A 24,089-nucleotide genomic window follows, 5' to 3' on the forward strand; every position below is an offset into this window, starting at 1 on the left:
GCATAGACTTCTGGTGAGACTATTTCTGCCAATATTTAATCCCTAACTCCTCGCGCTCCGATATTCCGCATGTACTTAAATCATTTATACCAAACTCAGCTGGAGAGACGACAAAGGGAACGGCATCAGTGAACACAATATCCACAGTACTAAAGCAGCTTAACGACGTAAGGCGCGAGTCTCAAACTGGCAACTGTGTATGGAACTTAGTATATATATGCCAGCGTGTTTGTGTCGCGCGTGTGTGTGTGTGTGCGAGCCTTCCTTCCAGCGTGTGGCAGTGCGGTACTCTACTTAGCTTTCCCTGTAGGTAGGTAGTGAGGTGATGTTGCTGTGGCTTATGCTATGCTGTTAGCAGGTGGGTGGGATAAACTATGAGTTGTGCATACTGATACTTTAAATTATAGTGCAATTTTTTTTTTTTCTTCTTTTTCTTTGTCTAACCGATATTTCACTTCGCATTACTCCATTCAACGACTTGGCAAATCTTAAGAGGTTTTGAAGTGAAGTTATTATTATTATTATTATTATTATTATTATTATTATTATTATTATTATTATTATTATTATTATTATTATTATCATTACTCCCAAGTGAAGCCATGAAGAAAGACAGCCAACTGGAACGGTGGAAATTGCCTGGCGTCCTCTTGATGTCCCTGTTGCTTCCCTTCGCTGCTGCTCAGGTATACTCAACGTTCTCTCTCTCTCTCTCTCTCTCTCTCTCTCTCTCTCTCTCTCTCTCTCTCTCTCTCTCTCTCTCTCTCTCTCTCTCTCTGCTAACAGTTGGCACACATGTTTGATATCTGACAATGTTACCTTGTGTTCTCTTGTGACGTAAACCGATTGGTCTTTGTATTGGTTTCCAGAGCGGGACGGAACGTGTTGACCTGGTGCGTCTCTCCGGGGGGCAAGGACCTCACGAGGGCAATATACAGGTGAGGCTGAGTGGTGGTTGGATATATCAATAGGGACGGAGGCTGTTGGAGGACTCGGAGGTAGTGTATGTTTGGATGTGATGAGGGTTGGAAGATGTATGTATGTATGTATGGTGTGTGAAGGGTCAGGTGCTGCATATGGTGTGGAAGGTTGGGTGGTGTTTTTCTGTATGGTATTGAGGATCAGGTGTTGTGTGCCTGTATGGTGTGGAGGGTCAGGTGTTGTATGTCTGTTTGGTGTGGAGGGTTGGGAGGTGCCTGGATGTTGTGGAGGGTTGGGTAGTGTTTAGACGCTTGGAAAGGAACAAGACGTACTACTTTCTTCACTCCAAGCAGAAGAGAAATTACTGAAAGGTTAAAAGTCACAAGTGCCATCCTGCACCTCACGTGTCCCTCCGTATCAAAACAGCATTAAAGTTCTCCAGCTTTAGAATTGCTATTTGTGTGTTCTCGTATTTAAGAAACTGTCAAATTATTCGTCTCTTTTTATTTTACGGTATTTTTTGTCGTGATCTGACACTGATTTGCTGGTGTTTCTTGCAGTGATAGTGAGTTATTTGTATTTTCGTGATAACCACACAAATATTACGCTTATACTGTTGCATTCTATCCTGTTCCTTGCCTTGACTTGATCCATGTGTTCCTCCGCGCTGTGTCGCAGGTCGAGGTGGACGGTGAGTGGGGCTACGTTTGTGATGATGGCTTCGGTTTCGATGAAGCTGACATAGTGTGCAAGGAGCTCGGCTACGACGTGGCGGAGGCGTTCACTCGAAACAACCACTTCGGTGATAATTCTGCAGGTTTGTTGATTTATGAGCAACTTTGATACTTCGTTAGTGTTGTGACTGTATCTCGTTTGACATGATCTTCAGAAGCAATAATGAAAGTTGCAATTTCTCGCTGTATGTTTCATTATTCATATGTTTGTTTAGTTATCAATGCAGCATGACAAAGGCGGAAAGCAGATCAGCATTTGTTAATAATTGATGATGTTTTGCTTCATGGGAGGCGTGCAGACAGGGCTGGGAGGCTGGAGGAGATACATAAGTCTTGAGATACGGTGTGCAGGGGGATCACATAAAATAAGATATCCAAAAACAAGTCAAGTGTTAAACTAAAAAGGAAAATGTATATATAGTGCATATTTTTTTTAAGAAGTCCACTGGCTATAGGGAACAAAAATAAAAAATGAAAATGTCCATTTGAGTGCCAGTTCACAAAAGTGTCAAATTAGTTGTGTTACCCTCAGTCGGTAATCTACCCTCCGTTTGGCAACCACTGCCCTATAGTCTGTTATCCTCATTTTTTCTTCAGCATGGCGTCGAAGCTCAGTCAAGTTTTGGCTAAGTGACGTCAACTGTTCTTTGGCCACCAGCCTCACTACCTGCACCTCTGCTCGGCTAGGACAACACCAGTGTGGCCCCACTGAGGTAAATCTCTTAGTTATCCATCACCACTAGTATATACCTTGCAGAGAAAGCTTGTTGGCTGTAAGTTAGGCATTGTCTTGGGACGACCTGTGTCAAGACTTAAGCGCTGCCAACACAAATATGTTCTGATATTTATCAATTATTTTATAGTATAATGTTTATGTATTGCATGTTATAATGTTATTAACAATTCCGTGAAAGCATGCCGATAAATGTTCAGTGGTCCGCTGGCAGATCGCAGGCGTGTCGTGTCGAAGGGAGGAGGCGCAGTGCGAGGCAAACCTGTTCCCATGCAGCACAGGAAGCGAGTGTTTGCCTCGCGAGTCAGTATGCGACAACGTTACTGACTGTGACGACGGAAGGTGAGTTTCCCTCGGGTGAAGGCCTCGCTGATATCTAACGAAAAATGTAATGCATTCTCTTCATCTTGTCAGGAAACCAACACTTGTCGCCTTTATTGCAGTGACGAGGCTGAGACACTCTGTTTGGATGTGGGCGTCACCAGGCTGACGTCAAACCTCGCTAATGCCAACATCCCTGGCGCTGCCCTGGGACTAGTATACATTAAGTTTGAAGGCGTGTGGGGCACCGTGTGCGATACTGACTTTGACAATAATGATGCCAAGGTGCTTTTTTAGTGTTCCCTATAGATATGTTTCTGTTTCTTTCATGCCCGCAGTAGCTATATCCCTGTGTGTGTATGCTAGATAATTTCTCTCATAAGCTCCTTGAAATTATAAACGCATTTGTACTGCAGTTTCTTAAATAGTTCTGTAGCATTAAAAATACATTTACATCATATTCTCTATTTTGCAGTGTGTCCAAGCAAGTTTTTTTTTAACATATTGTAGTCTGAATGTTGATAAAAAAAAAAAAGATCATAGCAATGAACACCTAAGAGGCCTTTATATTTGTCTTTTTGTCTCAGGTTATCTGCCGAAGTCTCGGATACGAGGGTGGATGGAGTCTGGCGTTCAGCAGGGGTTACTTCGGAGTGGGCAGCGAGGAGACCCCGATATGGGTTGGCTCGCCAGGCTGCCTCGGGGATGAAGAGTGGATTGGCCAGTGTGCACCTGAAAGATCGGGTGAAATTTTTTGCGCCCATATTGAGGATGCCAGCGTCTTCTGCTATGATGGGGTTAGTGTTTTACGAGCACAGTGAGGAAACAAGATTTGCAAGGTTCTCTCTCTCTCTCTCTCTCTCTCTCTCTCTCTCTCTCTCTCTCTCTCTCTCTCTCTCTCTCTCTCTCTCTCTCTCTCTAAGCCCAAAGAAGTCTATTTTCACATACACCTGAGAACTTCTTATGTTCTTAAATTGATATAAGAAAATATTCCATTGTTGCCCTGCATTACAGCAACGTCTGATGCACTAACTGTTCCAGAGAAGTCATGGATAAGAGTATTGTGTGGTTCGCAGGAAGCGGAGGTGCGGCTGGCGGATGGTGGAGCGCAAGGGGCTGCTGGAGTCGTGGAGATGCGTCTTGGAGGTGAATGGGGCGCTGTGTGCGACTCTCGCTTTGATGATTTCGATGCTTGGGTGAGGCTACTACCGTCACTGTGTACTCATTGCTCTGCCCTGGACTACAGCGGCGATACAGGGTTTGTGCGCGTAACATAGTGTACTGCTATGTATTTACTAATTCAAGGATTTATTTCAGGTAGTGTGTAAGATGTTGGGTTACAATGGGGACGACAGTCGGGCGTACAAACAGGCTGGAGGTGCCGCACGTACTGTGTGGCAGATGCACCTGGACTGTCTCGGCCACGAGACCCACGTACAACAGTGCCGCTTGAGGTTCAACAACGAAACCTGTAGCAGCACCGCCGGAGTCGTGTGCTCCTCCACGTAAGGGTTGGCACCGTCATGCATATATACAACATGCATACAGGGCATCTTCCCCTCGTGCAGTGTCCTTAAAAGGAACACAACGCTAGGAAGCTAGAAACTTATCTCTTCGTATTTATTACACGTAATTGTTTAATATTAACTGATTGTCATTCGAAGTGTTTTAAAATTAATACCACATTTGTTGTTCCCGCGTAGGTCAGGAACCCTGAATTCTGGCTTGCAATCGCTGCTGCCGAAACAGTGTGGCGAAGCAGAGGATGCCTCCCAATTCTTCCTCACCCGTCTGGCTAAGGTTCGCTTCGGCGAAACCCCCACCCGCTTTGACCACCCGTGGTTAGTGTCTCTTCGTCGGCAGCGACTTGTGAGTGTTTTCTTCATCTGTAAAGATTTTACCTTTGTCGTTTATTGGGGCTTTAGCTCGCCCTGGTTATCACATGTCATTATAGAACAGTTTAGTTTTGTTTACCACGTTCATTATAGTGTATATACATTTGTTGCATATTGAAGAAGTACCTTGGAGTTCGTCATTCATCATCATTAGCGTACGAGAGAATGAATACTTTCCAACTCTCATCACATTAAATAACTTTTCAGTGCTTACTTTTGATCTATTTTTTTGTATATTTCTCCTTTATTGTTGTCATAATATGGAAAATTATATCTTTTAAACAGTGAATGTATACCGACTGCTTGTTAAATTGTCTTCTTCAAGATAACGAGCCTCCCAGAGATTTTCCACACTGGATACTCGACTCTTAGTAAGATATGGTTCCCTTTATCCCATAGGGTTCTGCCCAAGAGGGTGTATTGCAGTGTGGTGGCACCATCATTTCAGAGTACTACATAGTGACAGCGGCTCACTGTCTCTCACATCTTGGCTCCCTTAACCTTGTGGTGCGCGTCGGGGACCACACGGCAAACCTCCGCGAACAGAGCGAAGAGGTGCGTATGCCATACGGAAGGGAAGAAAACTTATCTGTTTAGTTTATTAATAAGCCCAAATGAAATGAAAACGGAGCGATAAACACATCAAAAGATATAAAGAAATACATTTATTTCATGCAGAGAAAAAGCCTTAGCCTTAATCACATTTTCATAGGAGCGAGTTTAAACAGTATGTTGGTCTTTCCACAGGAGTATTTCATTGACAAGATTTGGAAGCACGAGGAGTTCTCACTATATTCTTTCAATGATAACGACGTTGCTCTCCTGAAAGTGCAGCCGAAGGATGGCCGTGGAATAAGGTCAGTGGCAGTGACGAAATGTTTTCTAACACAGAAAAGACTTGATACAGTGCATGCTACATCAAAGAAAAATACATATCAAATGAGAAAAATGTGTTAAGGTTTCATGAAGATGCAGAATGTTCGTTTTTCCCATTTCACGTGTGCACTGTTGCTTTGAAAGATTCATGGAGTTATCGTAGACTGTTGTGGCAGAGTACTTCAAGATTTTTATTTACGTTTTTTGTATGTGGTTTGGGTTTAGGTTCAGCTCAAAAGTCATGCCCCTGTGTTTGCCGCACGTTGGTGAGAGTTACGAGGGCCTCCAGGATTGTTCCATCGTCGGCTGGGGACCCACCTCACTTCTAGAGGCGGTGAGTCTTCTGCACATCTGTGCTTCAGATGAACAAATTACTGAGTTGGTTGAATTAATTTAGGCTATTTTCTTGAACTTTGCTGAACTTACACAATCTTACAGGATTCGAATCAACCCAATGTCGGTAAAATCATCATCAGACCAGACCATGACTGTGAGGAGGCCTTTGTCAAAGGCACCAATAACTTCACGTCGTCCTTCGTGTGTGCCGGAAGTCCTTTGGGTACTGTCAACTCCTGCGTTGGTGACTCCGGTGGGCCCTTTTCCTGCAGGCGACCAGGAGAGACCAAGAAGTCGCTCTACGGTATTGTCTCCTTTGGCAACAGCTGCAAACCGTTCTTGGCTCCAGACAGCCTCACTCGCGTCACCAAGTATTTAAGGTGGATTTACGACAAGATGTCGAAGAGCAGTTAATTTTGAGTGTGACTACCCATGATATGGACTCTACCATCTCCCCCTCTGATTTTCAAACAATGCAGGGAATGTCAAGATTCTTCTCATAGCTGTTCTAACATAGTCAAAAATGTAAATTTTAAGAAAGAACATTTTACTCTTGGTTATTTTTATCAAATTATATATACTGAAGGAGATTAAATTTTATGTATGAATCGCTATGAATAATACAGGAGACCTGATAAGCCATGAACAGACGCTACTCGTTCATCATGAGTTACTAGGATATACCCTGGTGACTCATGGTTAGCGACTAATATGCTTCACTGACTATTCTGACCTTTGTCGTTAGCCTGAAGTGCATTGAATATCAATCCGCACTTCTAGTGTTCTTTGGTAAAGCACATGTTTTGCTTACTGTCCGCAAGTGAAACGATTAATGAGAGGGTCATGAGAGGGCCGGACAGCCCCATCTAATCAGGCTGGATAAATAATCACCCCAGCTTAGGAAAATAATTATTGCATGGACTGCAAGCTTTTTTTTTTTTCCAGCTATACACCATCCACGTCCTTGGTTCTGCAGATTCACCCTAAACGGGTAGTTTCAGACATTAAGTTTACTATTTATCACGTGCTGTAGAAATTACTTGACACAGGAAATGGTTAGTGCAACTTTCAGTTAACAGAATCGAGTGACCTGTTCTGTACAAAATAAACTGGTACCTGAAGAAACTTAAATAAAATATAAATCTAATATTTTCTGCTCCAAATCTTAAAAACCAAGGACACGAAGCTAGTTTCGTCAACTTGTACGATTCAACATGTTACTCAACATTAGCAACAGAGAACCTTACCTACCTACCAAGGAACCGTATCATCCTCACTGTCAGCCTGCTCGCACGCCCTTCATATCTCAATTTTTTTTTTTTTTTTTTTTTTCGGAAATAAATATGTTTAAATCCATGACCCAAATTTGAGAAAAAAAAAAAAAACATTTAAATAAACATTGATAATACTAAGAAGCTATTACTGCTGCGTTTTATGTAAGAACGTTGTAGAATATTATATAAGTTTTTTGTTTCCATTTTGCATCAATTTTTGCTGTTATGAAGATATAGAGAAAAACGTGCAGTGACATTATTCAATCCATTACGGGTTGACGAGGATGTTTACAAGCATCTAAAATGGCGCAGAGCAGTTATATACAAATTACGTGGATTTTTGAGATACTCAACGAAAAAAAAATAAACACTACATATGGTTAAAACTTTTAATTAATTTACAAAACATTCATTTTTTACCTCCATAAGCTTATAATTAAGGAAACAGAAGAAACGCGCCCCGATGAAAGCACACAAAAATCTCAGCTACGCGAGCCGGAAATACCGAAGTAGAGGTCACAAGAGGAAGAAGAAGGAGGAGGTGCCGAGTTTCATCCTGTATTTGGCTTATTTACCGCTAACACAAACTTATGCACACTTTCACATCGCACAGTATTATTGCAACACTGGAGAAAATTTAACATTCCTATACTGGATGTATTTTGAGGACCAGACGATTAACTGAAGGCTATAACTGAGTGCTCTGGCTTCCCTGGCTTGTATTTTGAGTGGCATTTACTTAAGCAGCATTTTGAGGCATAACTGGATCCTCTGGACCCTCTCTTGGCTACACGTAACGGTAAGTGTACTAATGATATATTTTTCTTTTAGTTATCCAATGTAGGTGTTGAGTTGATGCGACGCTCCTTACTACCTCCATGTCTGTGTTTTAGGGCCATAGCTTGGCGCATTACCTGTTATTCTTGACGTTACGGAACCGTGTGTTGTGGCAGTAAACTGTTCTTGGGTATTGTGTAAGAGCTATGGAGGGTATCCGAGTTGGGTTAGGTTTAAGTTCTGTTAGGGTTATGGTGGCTTGGTTTATTTAGACGTTTATTTAGAGATCCCAGGTGTTTGTGGCGATTACCTGTGTTTATTTTGCATTTTTACTAATTCTCTATTATGTATGGGAGTGAATTGCTGCTTGTGTTCTTGGTTACTCTGGGGTCCCATCAGGACTATTTTCAAAAGCTACAGAACCTTCAGCCCCAGAACACCACAGGAATAGACTTGTGGTGCACAGGGATGACACGGCACATGGAGCCATTTGACAACTCCAGGAGCCTCAGCCAGAGCTTCAGGTCAGGCTCATGGTTGAGGGAAATGAGATTGATTTCACCCCCAAGGACAAGATTACCATGTTCTGTCTCTCTTGCTTGTCCTTGGAGGGCAGACTGTTTGGTCTGGCTCTCAAGGAGGTTGATCAGGGGACTCAGGGTGTTGTTACTCCTTGGTGCCTCTTCAGGAGCATCCACACATCACCTCTGCAAAAAGGTGTGTAGGGCATGTGAGCACATCCGCCAGATTGAGGTGACGTTCATGGCCGACGTCCCTGACTCCCTTGACCTAGGCTTGTGGGGTGTTTTCTCCATCAGGAGTTATGTACCTCTGGTGCTTCAGGGCTCAGTAATCAGGTTGTTAGTGCTGAGTCATAAGGAAGCTTTAAAAGAAGATTAGATAAATTTATGGATGGGGATGATAGGTGGAAGTAGGTAGGTAGGTATGTTTCATACAGTGACTGTCATGTGTAGGCCTGATGGCTTCTTGCAGCTTTCCTTATTTTCTTATGTTCTTATGCCTTCAGGCATGTACAGAAGGACTGTAAGGGGAGGGTGAGCTCTGCGGTGTGTGCAGCCAGCAGCACTGCACCCCAGAGTGTCTTGACACTGAGGGCTGTCAAGAGCCACGAGGCTTGCTACCCGAACTGTGAAGGCACCCAACCATCTACATATTGATCCACACCTGCCTTAAACCCCCGTGACTTTCCCTAAAATTTCCTTCATCACCCACCTGTTCCTCCTCATATCCCCACACAACCTAGTCACAGTTGTTCAATAATGACCAAACACAATCCATTCCTATGCCAACCAGAGCCCATTAATCCATGTTTCTCACATGCTTCGTATGTGAAGATTTGCCCATCAGGCACACAGAACCCCAGGTGACAAAAAGTTCTTTTAAATATGTTGCTCTGGGAGAAAAGGGAAGGCCTTGACCTAATCAGTGAAGTCTTGAATTGGATGATGCCTGATGTGGGACACAGCTCTGTGTTTTAACTAATGGGAATGGTATATTGAATAGCCAGCCGTAATGCAGTTTCAAATTTCATTCCGAGCATCTCCATGTTGTGGTGTGGTGTTGAAAAAGTGGCCGATTGTCCCTACTGTTGTGGATTTAGGCAGGGGATAACTGTGAGTCATGAGTGGCCCTGCTTGGCAGTCACCACTAAACTTTGGAGGAGGAGAATTAACAGTAGACATTTAGTCAAACATTGTTATGTATGCACCTATTTAAAAGTAATGTTGAATTAGCTCATATACCTTCTCTATTATAACCATTTGACTTACACCAGAGTTATGACCAGTTTGGCACCAGAATAATCAACAATATTTTTCTGCCCACCAGTAGATTGATCAAAGAAAAATCAATAGAATGTGTTGTCATAGTTGTAATTTAGTGCAAATACTCTGAACTTTATCTTGAATGGTAATGTATATATGGAATGTCGTGTCATGCTTCAATGTCTGTGTAGGAAATTGGTGTGACTGTCCTTTAGTCAGACCAGTCTATCAACACCAGGTGTAGTATCTATCTGTATTCTTTCCTATCAGTCTGACATCTTAATCAGATACATTTTGAGTAAGGACCTGTCCATATTAAAATTTTATGCTATCAACTTGAGTGTATTATAAGCAACTCATAATTCAAAGTCCTTTGCAAGCAATACACAGTGGCCTACTGCTGAGGATGCCAGGAGTAAGGTAGGAGATGCTTTACATAACTCTTACCTCATTCATGTCTTTATGTTTGCATGAATAGTCTTAGTTATTAATGAGAAAATACAACTGTTGAGAGCAGCTTTACCTCACCCTGGGAGAAAATGTGGAGTGAGAAAGATTGCCTCAAACAAGACCTCATGCTTTCACTTAGATAACACTGCTTGATGTGCAGATTGGGCACACACACACACACACTCTCTCTCTCTCTCTCTCTCTCTCTCTCTCTCTCTCTCTCTCTCTCTCTCTCTCTCTCTCTCTCTCTCTCTCTCTCTCTCTCTCTCTCTCTCTCTCTCTCTCTCTCTCTCTCTCTCTCTCTCTCTCTCTCTCTCTCTCTCTCTCTCTCTCTCTCTCTCTCTCTCTCTCTCTCTCTCTCTCTCTCTCTCTCTCTCTCTTTTAGAAGGAGCAGCTAGATGTTGAGTTTGTATTCATTGCACCAACTAGTGAGCTGCTGCATGCTCTTGCTTGTGAATGGACACATTAAGGCTGCATTCACACAAGCCACTTTTTGTGGTCAGTGACAACCACAAAAAAAATGGTCAAATATAGAACACACACATCTTTATGGGTCCATTCACATAGGCCACTTTTTTTGTGGCAGCCACAAAAAAGTGGTGAGTTGGAGCCATTTTTTCAACCATTATTTCAAATGGCAGCATACACATGTGCCACTATTTGTGGCCGCCACCCTGCCTCCTGCTGTTTTCACGCTGTCTTGCCCTATCTGTTACAGCACCAAGTACTCCTTTCTGTGAGTGGGAAGAATACCTAAAGAGTTGTTTGACTGTGAAATATTGATGGCAGAATGGAAAAGAGACCAGCACTTTATGATCTGAATCAGAAGGAATACAGTGACAGGAATATTAAAGAAAAATAATGTGTTGAATGCTTCACTCAGTAGTCTGTTACTAACTATGGGGTGCACCCAGAACTTTCTTTGCCTTTTGTGCTTCATCTTCACAAAGAGAGCACAGACAGCTGCTACTTGCACAAGATCCATAGATACTGACCTCGTTTGTGGCCACCATCAAGTGGCTCATGTGCATGGTGCTTCTTCTCACCATTTTTTTGTGGCGCCCATTTTCTGTGGTTGCCACTGACCACAAAAAGAAGCTCGTGTGAATGCAGCCTGAATCAATCATTTGTCTCAGAAGTGAAGACTTCAATTCAAGTGGTAGAATGGTCAACATCTATCCAGTTTCACTGGCCATATTAGTCATTATGGCCTGATGAATAAGATGATGATGTGTGTGTTGAGTGCCTACAGGATTACTGTATCTCACTGCTTCCTCACATGGCATTAACAAAAAATAATACCTACCCCTGTTTGTGCATCTGGCTTGTTTGATTTTGTAGTCTTGTGCACACTAGTCAGTCACTTCTACACAGTGTACATTATTGTCATATTTTTAGTTTCCTGTTATGAAAGAAACATTTTACCTTTTTTTGGTGTTACTGTATTTTAAAGCAATACATTGTGCCCTTGTCAACATGCACCCTTTGCACCACCTGCAAATAATATATTTTTGTTATATTATTACAGATAAGAAGTTCCAGAAGTAGTAAGTGTGGCAATTTTCAGGCACATGATACTTGAAAGATTATTTACTTCTTGAAATAATAAGCATGAAAATGTAGTTCATGCTGCTAAATACACATGTAGAGAGAAATTTTGTATTGACTCAGCTTTTCATGTACAGCAACTGGAAGCAGATTGTTCAAGTCTGAGGGTGCCAGTGTTCAGTCAGCTGTTGGTCATACTGTGAGAACTCTCTCTCTCTCTCTCTCTCTCTCTCTCTCTCTCTCTCTCTCTCTCTCTCTCTCTCTCTCTCTCTCTCTCTCTCTCTCTCTCTCTCTCTCTCTCTCTCTCTCTCTCTCTCTCTCTCTCTCTCTCTCTCTCTCTCTCTCTCTCTCTCTCTCTCTCTCTCTCTCTCTCTCATATATATATTCTTGGTCCTGGAAAAGAAACTAAGAAACTGATTCAAATCAGATTTGTGAGCAGTTATTTACAGATGAGCTTATCATATCAGTTTTTTGGTAACAGACATTCCAGTAAACTCTTGTAATGATAAGATAAATGGGCAAAATAATTTTGTAAAAGTTTAAGAATAATAATAATTTCAGGACCAATCCCTAAAATAATACTAGAATTTAGGCAAAATATGGGGCCAAAATAAAAACTGAGCTAATGGGAATTTTGTGACCCATAGATTTCTTATACACTTGCAAGAGACAGCCTCCTTATATCAGGGGAATTTTGAGCCCCAAAATGTTTGCTAATTTTTCTAAGGTTCAAAATCAGTCAGAATATTTTGGTTCTAAAATCACAAGTGATATTTAAGTACTTGTCCTCACACGAGTAGACAAAGAACAAAAATTTGAGGGAAAAAATTTATGGGATTAAAAAACTTATGATGTGACAAGGCTTAGATAAACTATAAAAATTAGGGTAGAATTTATAGTCCAAGAAACTTGAAAGATCAGGGGAGGTTTTAGTGCCAGAAATTACCAATGCTTATTGTAACAGACAGTCTCATGTTATCAGAGAAATTCCATTTTGAAACTGAAGAATTTTCTTGTTTTTCTGTTTCTAACTTTAGAAAATTGGTTGAGAAAAAAAATTGCTTCTACAAAATATTGGTGAACAGCCAAAATTTGGGTAGACAAAAATTTCCTTCAGCTTCACAGTGCCAAGCCATGAGGGCAATTTTTATTATTATTATTATTATCATCATCATCATCATCATTTGAAGCTAAGGACACGTATGTTAAGTTTAGATTTATGTATGCCTAATGTCTTCTTAATTTCCACTCAGCCTAGAAGACGTATACTATAATTCAACTTTTTATGATAAACTAATAGTTAACTAGACTTTTAGATTTTAAATCTTATTCATCCTCCAGGCTGAGTTATGGATCATTTTTTGAGTGGCCTTGATCACGGAAATAACCCGTGGTATGGAGCGCGTGCAACCGTAGCCTCGCACGAGTTTGCCATTGGTAACAGTAAGTATTATTATTGTTCTTTTGCTGAGAGGGAGATGCTCTCTCTCTCTCTCTCAATGGTAAATAATACTTGTTGTTTGTCAGTCATGATGAAAAGTGCCTCAGATGTTTGTAGTATTTATAATGATATTCATATGCTTGTGATTTCCAGGCTCTTTTCAGTTAATCCCAATCCCTGGAAATACCACTAGCCATACAACTACTAACCACAGTGTGTATACAAGTACAAGTCAAGCAAACTCACAGTCAGCTTTTCGGCCCCCTATTGAGTCTCCGAAAGTCAAGTCTGAAAAAGAGGATGATGACAGAAGTGACACACCCTCCCCATCAGTAGCACTAACACCACTCTCCACCAACATGGCCCATAACAGCCATAAAGCTAAGGCTGGTAAGTTAGTTATGGTGTTCAGTTCTATGAGGCTGAATTGAGAGTATATATAAAAAGGTAAAATTATTGGTTGCTAAGAGTGCATGTGAGAGAGAATGTTATTCTTACGAAAAAATTAGCTGTAATGAGTAGTGTCACGATCGCTTACTTACTTACGATCGTACGATCCCGGTTATCTTTCCAAGAAAGTGGACGTTACACTGATCCCAGAAAGTTTTAAAGGTCTGGATTTTTAAAGGCTTCGAGTGCCTACCCGACCTATCCGAAATCGCCAGGATTACCTCTCACTCTACCTTTACCTTGACTCAGCACACCTGGAATCACCTCTAATACCAGATTAATGTTAAATTAAATTATGAAGAGAATAATACTACATGATATAAAATGGATAAATAAGCCTTACACTACTTATAACCAATAATAAGAATAATGCCCGAATGGCAGGTAATCAGAACAAGGGGGACACTAAGAAAATGTGATCCCATTCAAGGTAAACTCGGCCAATAACATGACAGTAGTAAAAGGAGTGGTGTTTGAAAATGTAAATAGCTTTATGACATCAAATTGCAAGTACTATTTGGGCATGTTTTGTGAATTGGAGTTGTTTTCTCTGATAACCTTGTATTAACTTTTTGCAGCTGGAACTGGACGTTGGGATACTAAGAAAGTCTGTAACATTTGTGGGAAAGTTCTCTCTCGAGGTGACAAGCTGAAGAATCACATTCGCACCCACACGAACAACTTTCCCTTCCATTGTGACACTTGTGGCCAGGGATTCCTCCGCTCCGAGGGACTGCGTGTCCACACTCGGATCCACACAGGAGAGCGCCCTTATGTTTGTATTGTGTGCAGTAAGGGTTACACTAGAAAGGACAAACTTACTAGGCATGCTGTTGTCCACACTGGGGAAAGACCTTTTGTGTGTCAGCACTGTGGAAAGTCTTTTACTAGGAAGGACAAGCTGCAACGTCACGAGATGATTCACAAAGTGGACAAGCCCTTTACATGTGTGCCATGCAACTTGGAGTTTGTACGTCAGGAAACATTCAATGCACATATGGAAAGAAAACACCCCGAACGCCTCCCTTACACTGTAGTTCAGCAGCCTCGTTCAGGCAGCCCATCCTATCATCCGCAGGGCATCAATCTCTCAGGTTTGTCGGATACTAAAAGTAACAATGGCAGTAACACCAGCAGCAATACCAAAGTGTCTGTTGCAGGCAACAATAAGCTTGGAACCACATTAGCTTCAACAAGCAGTGCATCATCTATCCTGAGTGGAACTTCGCTCAGTGGTAGTGGCAATGCTTTGGCAGCTGGGCATTCAATTCTGAGTGGTACTTCCCTCCTCAGTGGCACTTCTCTCTTCAGTGGCACAACATTATCAACTGGAATCCCACAACCTGGTAATAGTGGAGCTCATGTTGTATGAACTTCAGTAATTTAACAAAAATGACTAATATTGCTAAAGCAGACATTCATTTAATATAGAAAATAATGATATATGTAAGTTTAAGCTTCTGAAGTATGCATTTAGATTTTGATACTAATATTTCCATATTCTTTTGGATTAAAAGTACTTCATATATTCATTACATATACAGGATGTCCTAGAAGGAAAGTCACATCTTGTCAGATATGAAAGATCAAGCCATTCCAAGTTGGAAATATTCTGTGGTCTAATGCTTTCAGTGCCATTGTTAAGAAGTAACGACATTTTAATATGAAGGCACTAAGAATTGGCAAGGGAGAGGGGGAGGAGAGGGCATATTGAGGATGTTACTTGATTACACTTCAAGGTTTTCATAAATAAAGATATATAATCGTATTCAAGAATGGAGCATATTGTTGTAGCAAATAATAGCTAAAACATAGGGAATGCCATATGGCAACAGCAATTAGCTGGACATTGCAGGACAGCCCATGTGCAGTCACTTGCCATTGTGCTTTGAATTTCCGGTAACTTCTAAACCATTTGACCATAGAATATTTCTGACTTTGAATGTCAATCTTTCATTTCTGAGAATATACAACTTTCCACCCAGGACATCCAGTATATACCATCTTCCTATTACAAGTGACATATTCTATATGGGTGGATATTTAAAGTTTTGATGTTCAAGTTAATCCAGTATTTTTACAGTAATCACTAAAGAATTTTATGACCCACATAAGCAATCAGTTGAAACACTTCAATCAGGATTGTTGGAAGTTTTCTTTTTACAAGTTTTCCCTTTCATCTAAGATATAGCCATAAAATTTTAATATTTTATACTTAGCATGTCTCCTTGCATATTGTAATTCTTCAACAGCATACCCATAGCAATAACAGTTCATTGCTTTATCTTCACTTTGGCAGTACTTGTATCATCATAAGAACAGGCACATTAATGACAGATTATGGTGTCACCTGATTTTTCACAGTAATTATTATTATTATTATTATTATTATTATTATTAATTATTAGTTTTTGTCTTTGTCTCATGATGTGGTACTGGTGAGGTTTGTTCTTTTATAGTAAGCACACTCACTTACAGTAGGGTACAACTGCAAACCACCTTTTTCATGTCAAGCTTCAAGTTCACAATATCTCAGTGTTAGTTCTATACCATTTTTGTGCATAGTGGACATGGACTACAGTGTGAAAGGAGACAAGTCCAAATTAATTTCTGATGGTCTTGAACTCAAACCTAAGTCCTCTTGGTTGAGAGCTGAGCTCATTAGGTACTACACCAAAGCATTGAATATTATCATTCAAACAGTGGCATGATATTATAATATCCAGTAGACTGAAATGTTTCAATTTTTTCAGTTCTACATTTGTGGAAATCATGTTTTTATCTAAGTAATCAACATTAATTAGTAATTTGTTAATTTTTCAATCTTGGAGGTGTTCTGCTGCCTTGTTCCATGAGGATTATAAAGTTCTGTTAATTTGTTTTATCTCCAAGATGTAAAACAGGTTGACCATCAATACTTTAACATCATTGGATTTAGAACCATCCCAAATTAACCATTTTCTTGAATTAACCAAGGTTTAACCTTGACACCTCTAATACAGCTCCTGATATATCTAAAAGACTTAAATAATGTGACTGGTGTGCCAAAGAATGTTTTCCAGTAAAATGAAACAGATATTGTATTAAATGTAAGTCAAACACAAATATCACAAAACAGGAAACAAGCCTGGTGAACTTGTTGGTGTATTCTTCTGCTCCTTCCTTGTTCAGAAACAAACCTAATTCACTGAAATGCCATGGCACTTCAGGAATCTCTACAACCATCCCGTGGTAAACTCAGTGTTGTTTTGAACCAAACCCTCTATGAAATACCTTCATTTGTTTCATCATTATTGTATCAGATATGTTTACATCATCACTTGCTGTTGAAACCACTGTGGCATTACTTGATCATAAGCTGTACTCTTTCTATCTTTATATCTTTCATAGTTTTTCATATGCATATCTGTTTCTTCGAATTTGAATTGTTTCAATTTTTCCCACTGCATTAAACTGTTCTAAGCAAGTGCTGATCCTGTGCCATAAGTTTCACACAGGTGATGAAAAAATGCTGCAGTCCGATTTTTGCAAAAATTTAACTTTTCTTTTATTATTATTATTTTACATTTGAACATTTTGTGCCACAATCTCCACTTGCTTCTTTTGAAGTCATAACTAGCATGATGTAGGAGTCACAAATAAAAAATATCTGAATAAAAACATTTCTGCTCAGCACCAGTTCCACACACACACACACACACACACACACACACACACACACACACACACACACACACACACACACACACTGAAGGGCTTCTTGAATGGATTGGCAGTGCAATGTGGAATCACTCCCACCATCAAAATTGTTCCTGGATTTACTTGCTCCATTTCTACCCTAACATATTCTACAGACAGCAGTAATAATTTGTCAATATACCTCAATATAATTGTTGATAGCACACCAAATCTACTAATATAAGATTGGATGGTAGGACTTTTACACTCGCACATAGGGTATGTTTTGGTGCTCTGTTTTAACACATTACTCTTGTTTTCTTACTCCATTTCTATCATAATGTATTCTACAGACAACAGAGTGATAATAATTTGCTAAGATAACTCCATACAGATGTTGTTAATACATAATTCATTACATGTTAAATGTATAAATTATCTGTTAGAGTTTTGATGCCTTCTCACTATAGTGCACATGCACAAAGGTGTCTTCCAGGAGCAGTTTTGACACATAAACTCACACAACAGTGATACCATGCTAGGTTTGTAGTGCCATCTGCATGCAGCAAATTAATCACATGGCCACAGCACATGCTTAAAAAAAATACAGCTAACTGAAAATATCATATTAAATGAGGTTCTAAATTAAGCGATGTCAGAGTACCAGTGGTCAACCTGTGTTTAATCAGATATGAACATATACTTTTTAAGAAATCAAATTTAGTGTTTGATAAGCTATGATGCACAAAATTATGCAATTGAAAGCTGTCATATTGCAGCTTTCAAAATTTTCTTGCCTTAACACAATAAAAGTAATTGCATATGCTTCCTTATTTTTGTGAAAGCTTTATGTGTTGCCTCAAAAGTACAGTTATATGGCTATTAGAACAAATCCAGCAACATAGTTACAAAAAAGGCATTGCTGAAACACCTTGTCTACTTACTGCTTCATTAATCTGTTCCAGCTCATAGATTATATTGACACATGCAAAAGTAATTTATCATAGTAAATCGAGTTAGATGCTGGCAGTAAGAAAGCCTTTAGGAAGAGAAAATGTAGATCTTGATTGATCATAAGAATACCTTCATAAGTCAATTGACATCTTTAGTAAGCCTGTGAGTATATAGAAATGTTGTAAATCCAGTGAGGAAACTTTATGAAGATGTTTTTCATAATGTTATAAGTTCAGCCCATTTTCTTGAATTTATTGATATATATACCTACTAAACATTAACATTTTAATGACATTTTATTTTTTGTTAAAAAAATCAGGTATTATGTATGTACATCATGCATAGAATTATGGTAAACTGAGAAGACATTTCAACATGTCAAATATGCCTTTTTTATATTATTTAAGGATCTTGGAAGTTTTTCATTGTACATGTGGATACTATGATGTGAATAAATTTCATATGTAAGGATATATTTGGGCTAAACTAAAACATGACAACAATCAAGCTTATATTATCATCGGGATTCTCCACTCCTTTTTAGATTAGCATAAGATTTTTTCTTAATTCCACAAGATTAATTATAGTGATTTATTTATTGGGAAGGAAATTGCAGGTAATAAGCAAAATGTGCTCTTTGTAGAACCACTTGTATCTTAAGGTTTTTATGGAGTAGTTTTCTCAGAACTACTCCTGTTATTCATAAAACTGTATTTTCATATTTTAGCTTTACAATGTGAAGACATTAAGGACGAGTATGAACTAATATAGTAGATTAAATTTATGCTGAGCAAAGATATAAGAGGGCTAAGAACAGCATGTAGCAAATTGAACTGATAATGTAAGTAATTTTAACATACTTTAAGAAAAAAATTTTCCGCTGAAGACAATGAACTATTACTACATGTTGTCTTCCTGTATTTGTAAAGATTTGGTCATCATGATGATTAACATACCAAAAATCAAACAGTATTTGTTAGGGAAATAGAGTCTGCTACTAATGCTGTCAATATTATACTAGATGATGTGAGCATGAGGGAAGAATAGAAGGAACGTTGTAGTAATAGCAAGACCAGTTCCACAATACCATTGAAATTAATACTATCAAGAGTTCTATAGAGATATTTAGAATCCTGTGGCATTTCATAATGCATAATACATTGTGTATTTCTAGAATGCATCCTGGAAGCTTAAGATCAAATCCCGTATGTGTATTTTAAATATAATGATTATAAAGCTTCACGTAAATTGGTGTTAGTAATTATGTATATAGTTCAGCATTTTGTGCCAATAATTGTGCTCTTGGCACTGCATTATATGCCCTGTCTGTTTATTTTTTATTCACATGAGTAAAGTAAATACATTTTAGTGCTTAATCTATGCATTCCTTTCTATACAAGCCACATCTGGGAGACCATTATATCCTGAAGATTGTGTATCAGCATGAACTCCACCTCAGATGAAACTGTGCTCACACACACTGCAGGATTGTGACTCGTTAACAAACAGCACTATGAAAAGAGGAAAAGGGCAGATCCATTTTGACTGTGTTGACTTTGTAAGAGGTGAAATGAGTTGGGCATTATTTATGTGAGTATTTGGTAATGCAGTACAGTATTAGTTTTAACTTTATTATGCAGTGCAATGCAATGTATGATTTACATATATAAAAAAATATTCTCACATATATATTTCCATAAATATTACTGTATTAATGTTATGTGTGATATTTATGATTAATTTTTATATTTTAATTAACTATACTGCTGTGCATAATTCAATAATTATTTCATAATCATGAAATTTTGAGCAAAATTTTGTTTTCTGAAAGCATAACTTGATAATGGTTCCATTGGTTAACTTTTGTAGTATGTAGTTGTAACAGAAGTATGTCATTTCACTTGTGTAGTATTGAAGTTTGGCATGACTGCTGATTTTGACCTGGAATACTGAAAGTTTTGGATGGCATCACTTTTTTTTTTTTTTTTTTTTTTAATAAAGGGATGATTTTATTTTATTTTTTTGTTTTATTATTATTTTTTAAGTAAATAGAGATTATTTAATTTTCTACATGATAAGAAAACTGTATGATGCAAGAATGCACATAGCTTGAAGCACTACATTATCCTGATGTTTATGCTAGTTTAAGAATATTCTCTCTCTCTCTCTCTCTCTCTCTCTCTCTCTCTCTCTCTCTCTCTCTCTCTCTCCTCGCCTTTGCCTGCACATGTAAATGGCACTCTAGAAAGAAAAGATAACAAAAGTTGAACAAATACCAAAAGTCATACTAATAGAGTAATTCAAATTCTCTCATGTCTTTCCTCTTGAGGAAATGCACAATATACAGTACATAGATCACTGTGGGATCCCCATATTCATCCCTCTGAGTTGCCTTCTACAACATGCAGGAAATATGGAAAGCTGTATTCTAAATTTTTATCTCAGGGAATCTTAAAATTTTCATATCTGGGTTCATATTTTTGTAGGGCAGGTCATGTAATCTGAGGCTTTTTACACAAAATGTCGCTAACCTGAGTATCCAGAGGTTCCATGTGCATTCAGTTTGCATTCCATTGTGATCTGAAGACTGAGGCACTTCACTGTAATGTAAACTTTTGGTGTACAGGAAAGTCTTGGTTCATGAAAAATTGATACTCAAATATTCTTTTAAACAAAGAGGTTCCTGAAAATTGTTTATACTTTTTATTGGTATGAATGACTGATGTTTAGAGTTTGATACAGAATATATTGTATAGATATGTGACAGAAGAGGTTGAAATTGTTAACACAAAGTAACTGTAGATATCTCATCCAGAGGCTTACTTTACTTGGCTCACCTGGAAAAAAATACAAGGATTGACAACAGGCAAGGAGGTTTATGAGCAATTCAAGATTTTAGCATCCACTATAACAGGAATTTATATTTGGTAATAAGCAGGATCGTGAGTTTTTTTTTTTTTCGGAATTTAAGAGTTGTGTCTACTAACAAGCAAGGACACAAAAGTAAAAATGTAGATTTGTTGTAGATGGGATAAGTTCCACCATAGCTAGTGTGTAACCTAAAAGAAAATATTGATATTACTCCATTTGTTTTTGCGACATCATGAATGGTTGATGACTTGTATTATGAATGACTCAAATATAGACTTTTCCATAATATCTCAAAGAAGTGCATCTTTACCCAGGTCTTAGTTAAAAATTTATAATAATAATAATAACAACAACAACAACTCACCAGGTAAATGACTATCCACACTATCGTATTGTAATACCTCTCGTGGGTACTTAACAGAAACAGGAATATGATCTAAAAGGCAAGATAAATCCGAACATTAGCGAGCGTCCCACAGCCGCGAGCAGCAGCAGCAGCAGCAGCAGAGGAAGCGTCAGGCTAGAAAGGGGTGTGTCCATGCATACTGTTGTGTTGTGTAGTTTCGCATGAGTACACTCCAGCCACTTTTTATTAGTGTTGTTACTCGTATGTGTTTATCCTTGGTTGATTATTGATTATTGTACTCTTGTTGGTAATCATTATTGTCTAATTTCGGAGGGATAGTATAGATGGTTCATGTTACCTCACGGTTGCATAATATTATACTTTTATACGAACACAGATAGTCTAAAGTCTAAAAATAAATATGTACAACATTATATTATCATAACTGAAAACACGATAGTCACTTGTTGAAAATAGTATGTAAACATGACAAGTTGAGAAGCTTCGAATGTTGCTTCAGACGGAATACAATAGTTACCCCTCTTCACTGAGCTCTAAAACTGCAATTCAACTGTAACCACGAACCTACATCTTTGCAATCACGTCAGTTTTTATTCCTCACTTGTGTTCTGTTTAATCTTTCACCTCTCATCACCAACTCTGCATAGAATTCTTGTTTATGAGGTTCAGGTCTCAATGGTATCTGAAGCCGTCACACATTGCTATATATAAATTCACCCACAAGGAGGTAAATTATTCGTTTATACACTTTTCAATTTTCTTTTTTCTTTATATATTGTTGAATATCCTTACAACAGGCCGATGTTTGTTCCTTACTTGCTGCATTGGCTGTAACTAAAAATCAGTGCGCAGGCGCGAATGCCACGTCCACTTGCCACGAAGCTCACGATCCAAAAGGTGTCAGGTAAGTTAGACGGGAATAGGTGGTGGTGATGGTGGGCTGGCTTCTCCCCTACTGTAAACCCTCCTGTTAATGTGATTGATGAAGATATGAGGCTTTTTTTTTTTTTTCTATTTGGGACAAGGTATGTAGAATCCCACTTGTGTTACCGTTATTAAATGTAAGGTATATAGTAATAGTAAATTATGTGATAGGAAGACACGGTTTGTAATGTTACACGATGGTAGTAAAATGGCATAAGAAAAGTAGCAAATTTGAACATCTGAATAAGTATGCAAGCTTTTATTTTGTTCATATTCCTAGATCGTTGGTTATGGGAAACCATTGCCACCGTGTTATGTCCGAAATCAGTCTGACCTTCAAAGCTGAGAAGGGCTCAGGCTTCAAGACTTCACCCTATACTGTGGGGCAGATTTCATCCAGTACAGTGCTAAAGATGAGATGAAATTATCACAATGACATTACCAGACTAAAGACTGTTCGCTTCCAGTTTACATACGTTTACAGGGCAGCATATAATGACATGCGGGAATTTTTTACAATAGAGCTCCTGGTTAGATGGAGTTAACTCTCAGATTTCGGGAAAGCCGGGGACACAGTCCCCTCCCTGTTAGGCTCCGTCGTGCAGCTCTCCATGAGGCAGATGGCAGTGTTGAATGAAGCGCCAAGTGTCCGCAATCTTTCACCGCTCGGCGGAGTGTTGCTGCACGTCAGTGACACTGTGACAGTCACCTCTCTGAACATTATCAAGGGAAGGATGTGTAGCCTCCTCTTGCTCATCTTCCAGGCTCCTCTCTCTCTCTCTCTCTCTCTCTCCTTAGTGGCATTGTCACTCATCTCTCCATCCTCTCAGGCATCACATTTCGTTCATTACGAGGCTAAGGATAATTTGCGCTTAAAATTAGCTAAATATACATACAAATTTATAATAGAATATGGTAAAATATGCACTGAAATATACATTCCACTTATGAAATATGTAGCCTTATCCTGTTCAAAAACCAGATTTTAAATGACATGTGACTTACAAAAATTACAATTAAAAATACTAGTACATATACATAGAATACTCATCATAAGCACATAAGAACTTTTCAAAAATAGGTCGTATTAAGGAAAAAATTACAAATGTGCATTTATGTTTAAATATACTCAAATCATGCATTTGCAAATGCATAACTATCCTAAGCCTCAATACAAAAAAAAAAAAAAAAAATACAGCAAAACCCCAGCAGGGGCCATATTTTTCATATAGCTATGACATGTATCATATAGGTTATGGCAAATGTGTATCATAACTTGGAACATCATCTGTCATAAGCCATGTGCCTTTCACTCCCTGCATAATGATGACCACTGCCCTGCTTCATGTAATTGGGGCAGTTGTGAGGCACATGGTGTATTAAAAAGCCTGTCTTCAACACCTTACAATCAACACCAACACTAACAAGGCCCAGTATAGACAGGCCTCTAGGTTAGGTTAGGTGGAATGAGTCCTGAGAGCATTGGGGAAGAATGGACAGTATTTGGAGTTTGAGACTTAGAACACATCACTGTTGTGAGGAATTACCTAACAGTACTTGTGTAATTTTCAACAAGGATCTTTTTTTTTTCTATATTTAACTGTGTAGGTATTTAGGGTGGGTGTGTTTTTACAGAATAGGCATGTTGGGTGGTTCTAATTTTGATCTCCCAGCATAATTTTTTAATATACTGTTGTGGCACCCACCACTTACTGACCAGCCACTAGTAACACTCTTAACCAGGCAGGCAGCAAC

General features: G+C 38.9%; 2 protein-coding genes across 7 annotated transcripts; both read left to right on the top strand.

Annotated features, from left to right (window-relative positions):
* Window positions 1-211: 211 nt before the first annotated feature.
* On the top strand, window positions 212-7,476 carry LOC135114036 (neurotrypsin-like). 4 transcript variants are annotated; one of them, XM_064029679.1, is made up of 15 exons: window positions 212-310; window positions 596-686; window positions 870-938; window positions 1,600-1,738; window positions 2,253-2,368; window positions 2,603-2,730; window positions 2,832-2,994; window positions 3,297-3,506; window positions 3,786-3,905; window positions 4,027-4,214; window positions 4,413-4,578; window positions 5,004-5,159; window positions 5,352-5,461; window positions 5,706-5,814; window positions 5,919-7,476. In XM_064029679.1, the coding sequence occupies exons 2-15, from the start codon at window positions 603-605 to the stop codon at window positions 6,228-6,230; spliced, it is 2,070 nt and encodes a 689-aa protein (XP_063885749.1). In that variant the 5' UTR covers window positions 212-310; window positions 596-602; the 3' UTR covers window positions 6,231-7,476. The 4 variants fall into 4 exon arrangements, with proteins under 4 accessions (XP_063885749.1, XP_063885752.1, XP_063885748.1 ...); XM_064029682.1 differs by having other exon boundaries at window positions 243-310; window positions 601-686; XM_064029678.1 differs by lacking the exon at window positions 212-310 and adding an exon at window positions 340-358 and having other exon boundaries at window positions 601-686.
* A 36-nt stretch (window positions 7,477-7,512) lies between these two features.
* Window positions 7,513-21,341, top strand: LOC135114039 (zinc finger protein 264-like). Of its 3 annotated transcripts, XM_064029690.1 has the most exons (5): window positions 7,587-7,889; window positions 10,032-10,071; window positions 12,991-13,092; window positions 13,244-13,480; window positions 14,119-21,341. In XM_064029690.1, exons 3-5 carry the CDS (start codon window positions 12,999-13,001, stop codon window positions 14,910-14,912), a joined length of 1,125 nt encoding a protein of 374 aa, XP_063885760.1. In that variant the 5' UTR covers window positions 7,587-7,889; window positions 10,032-10,071; window positions 12,991-12,998; the 3' UTR covers window positions 14,913-21,341. The 3 variants fall into 3 exon arrangements, with proteins under 3 accessions (XP_063885762.1, XP_063885760.1, XP_063885759.1); XM_064029692.1 differs by lacking the exon at window positions 10,032-10,071 and having other exon boundaries at window positions 7,513-7,631; XM_064029689.1 differs by lacking the exon at window positions 10,032-10,071 and having other exon boundaries at window positions 7,588-7,889.
* The last annotated feature ends 2,748 nt before the right edge of the window (window positions 21,342-24,089 follow it).

This window comes from Scylla paramamosain, chromosome 27, assembly GCF_035594125.1.
Source record: "Scylla paramamosain isolate STU-SP2022 chromosome 27, ASM3559412v1, whole genome shotgun sequence".
NCBI lineage: Eukaryota > Metazoa > Arthropoda > Malacostraca > Decapoda > Portunidae > Scylla > Scylla paramamosain.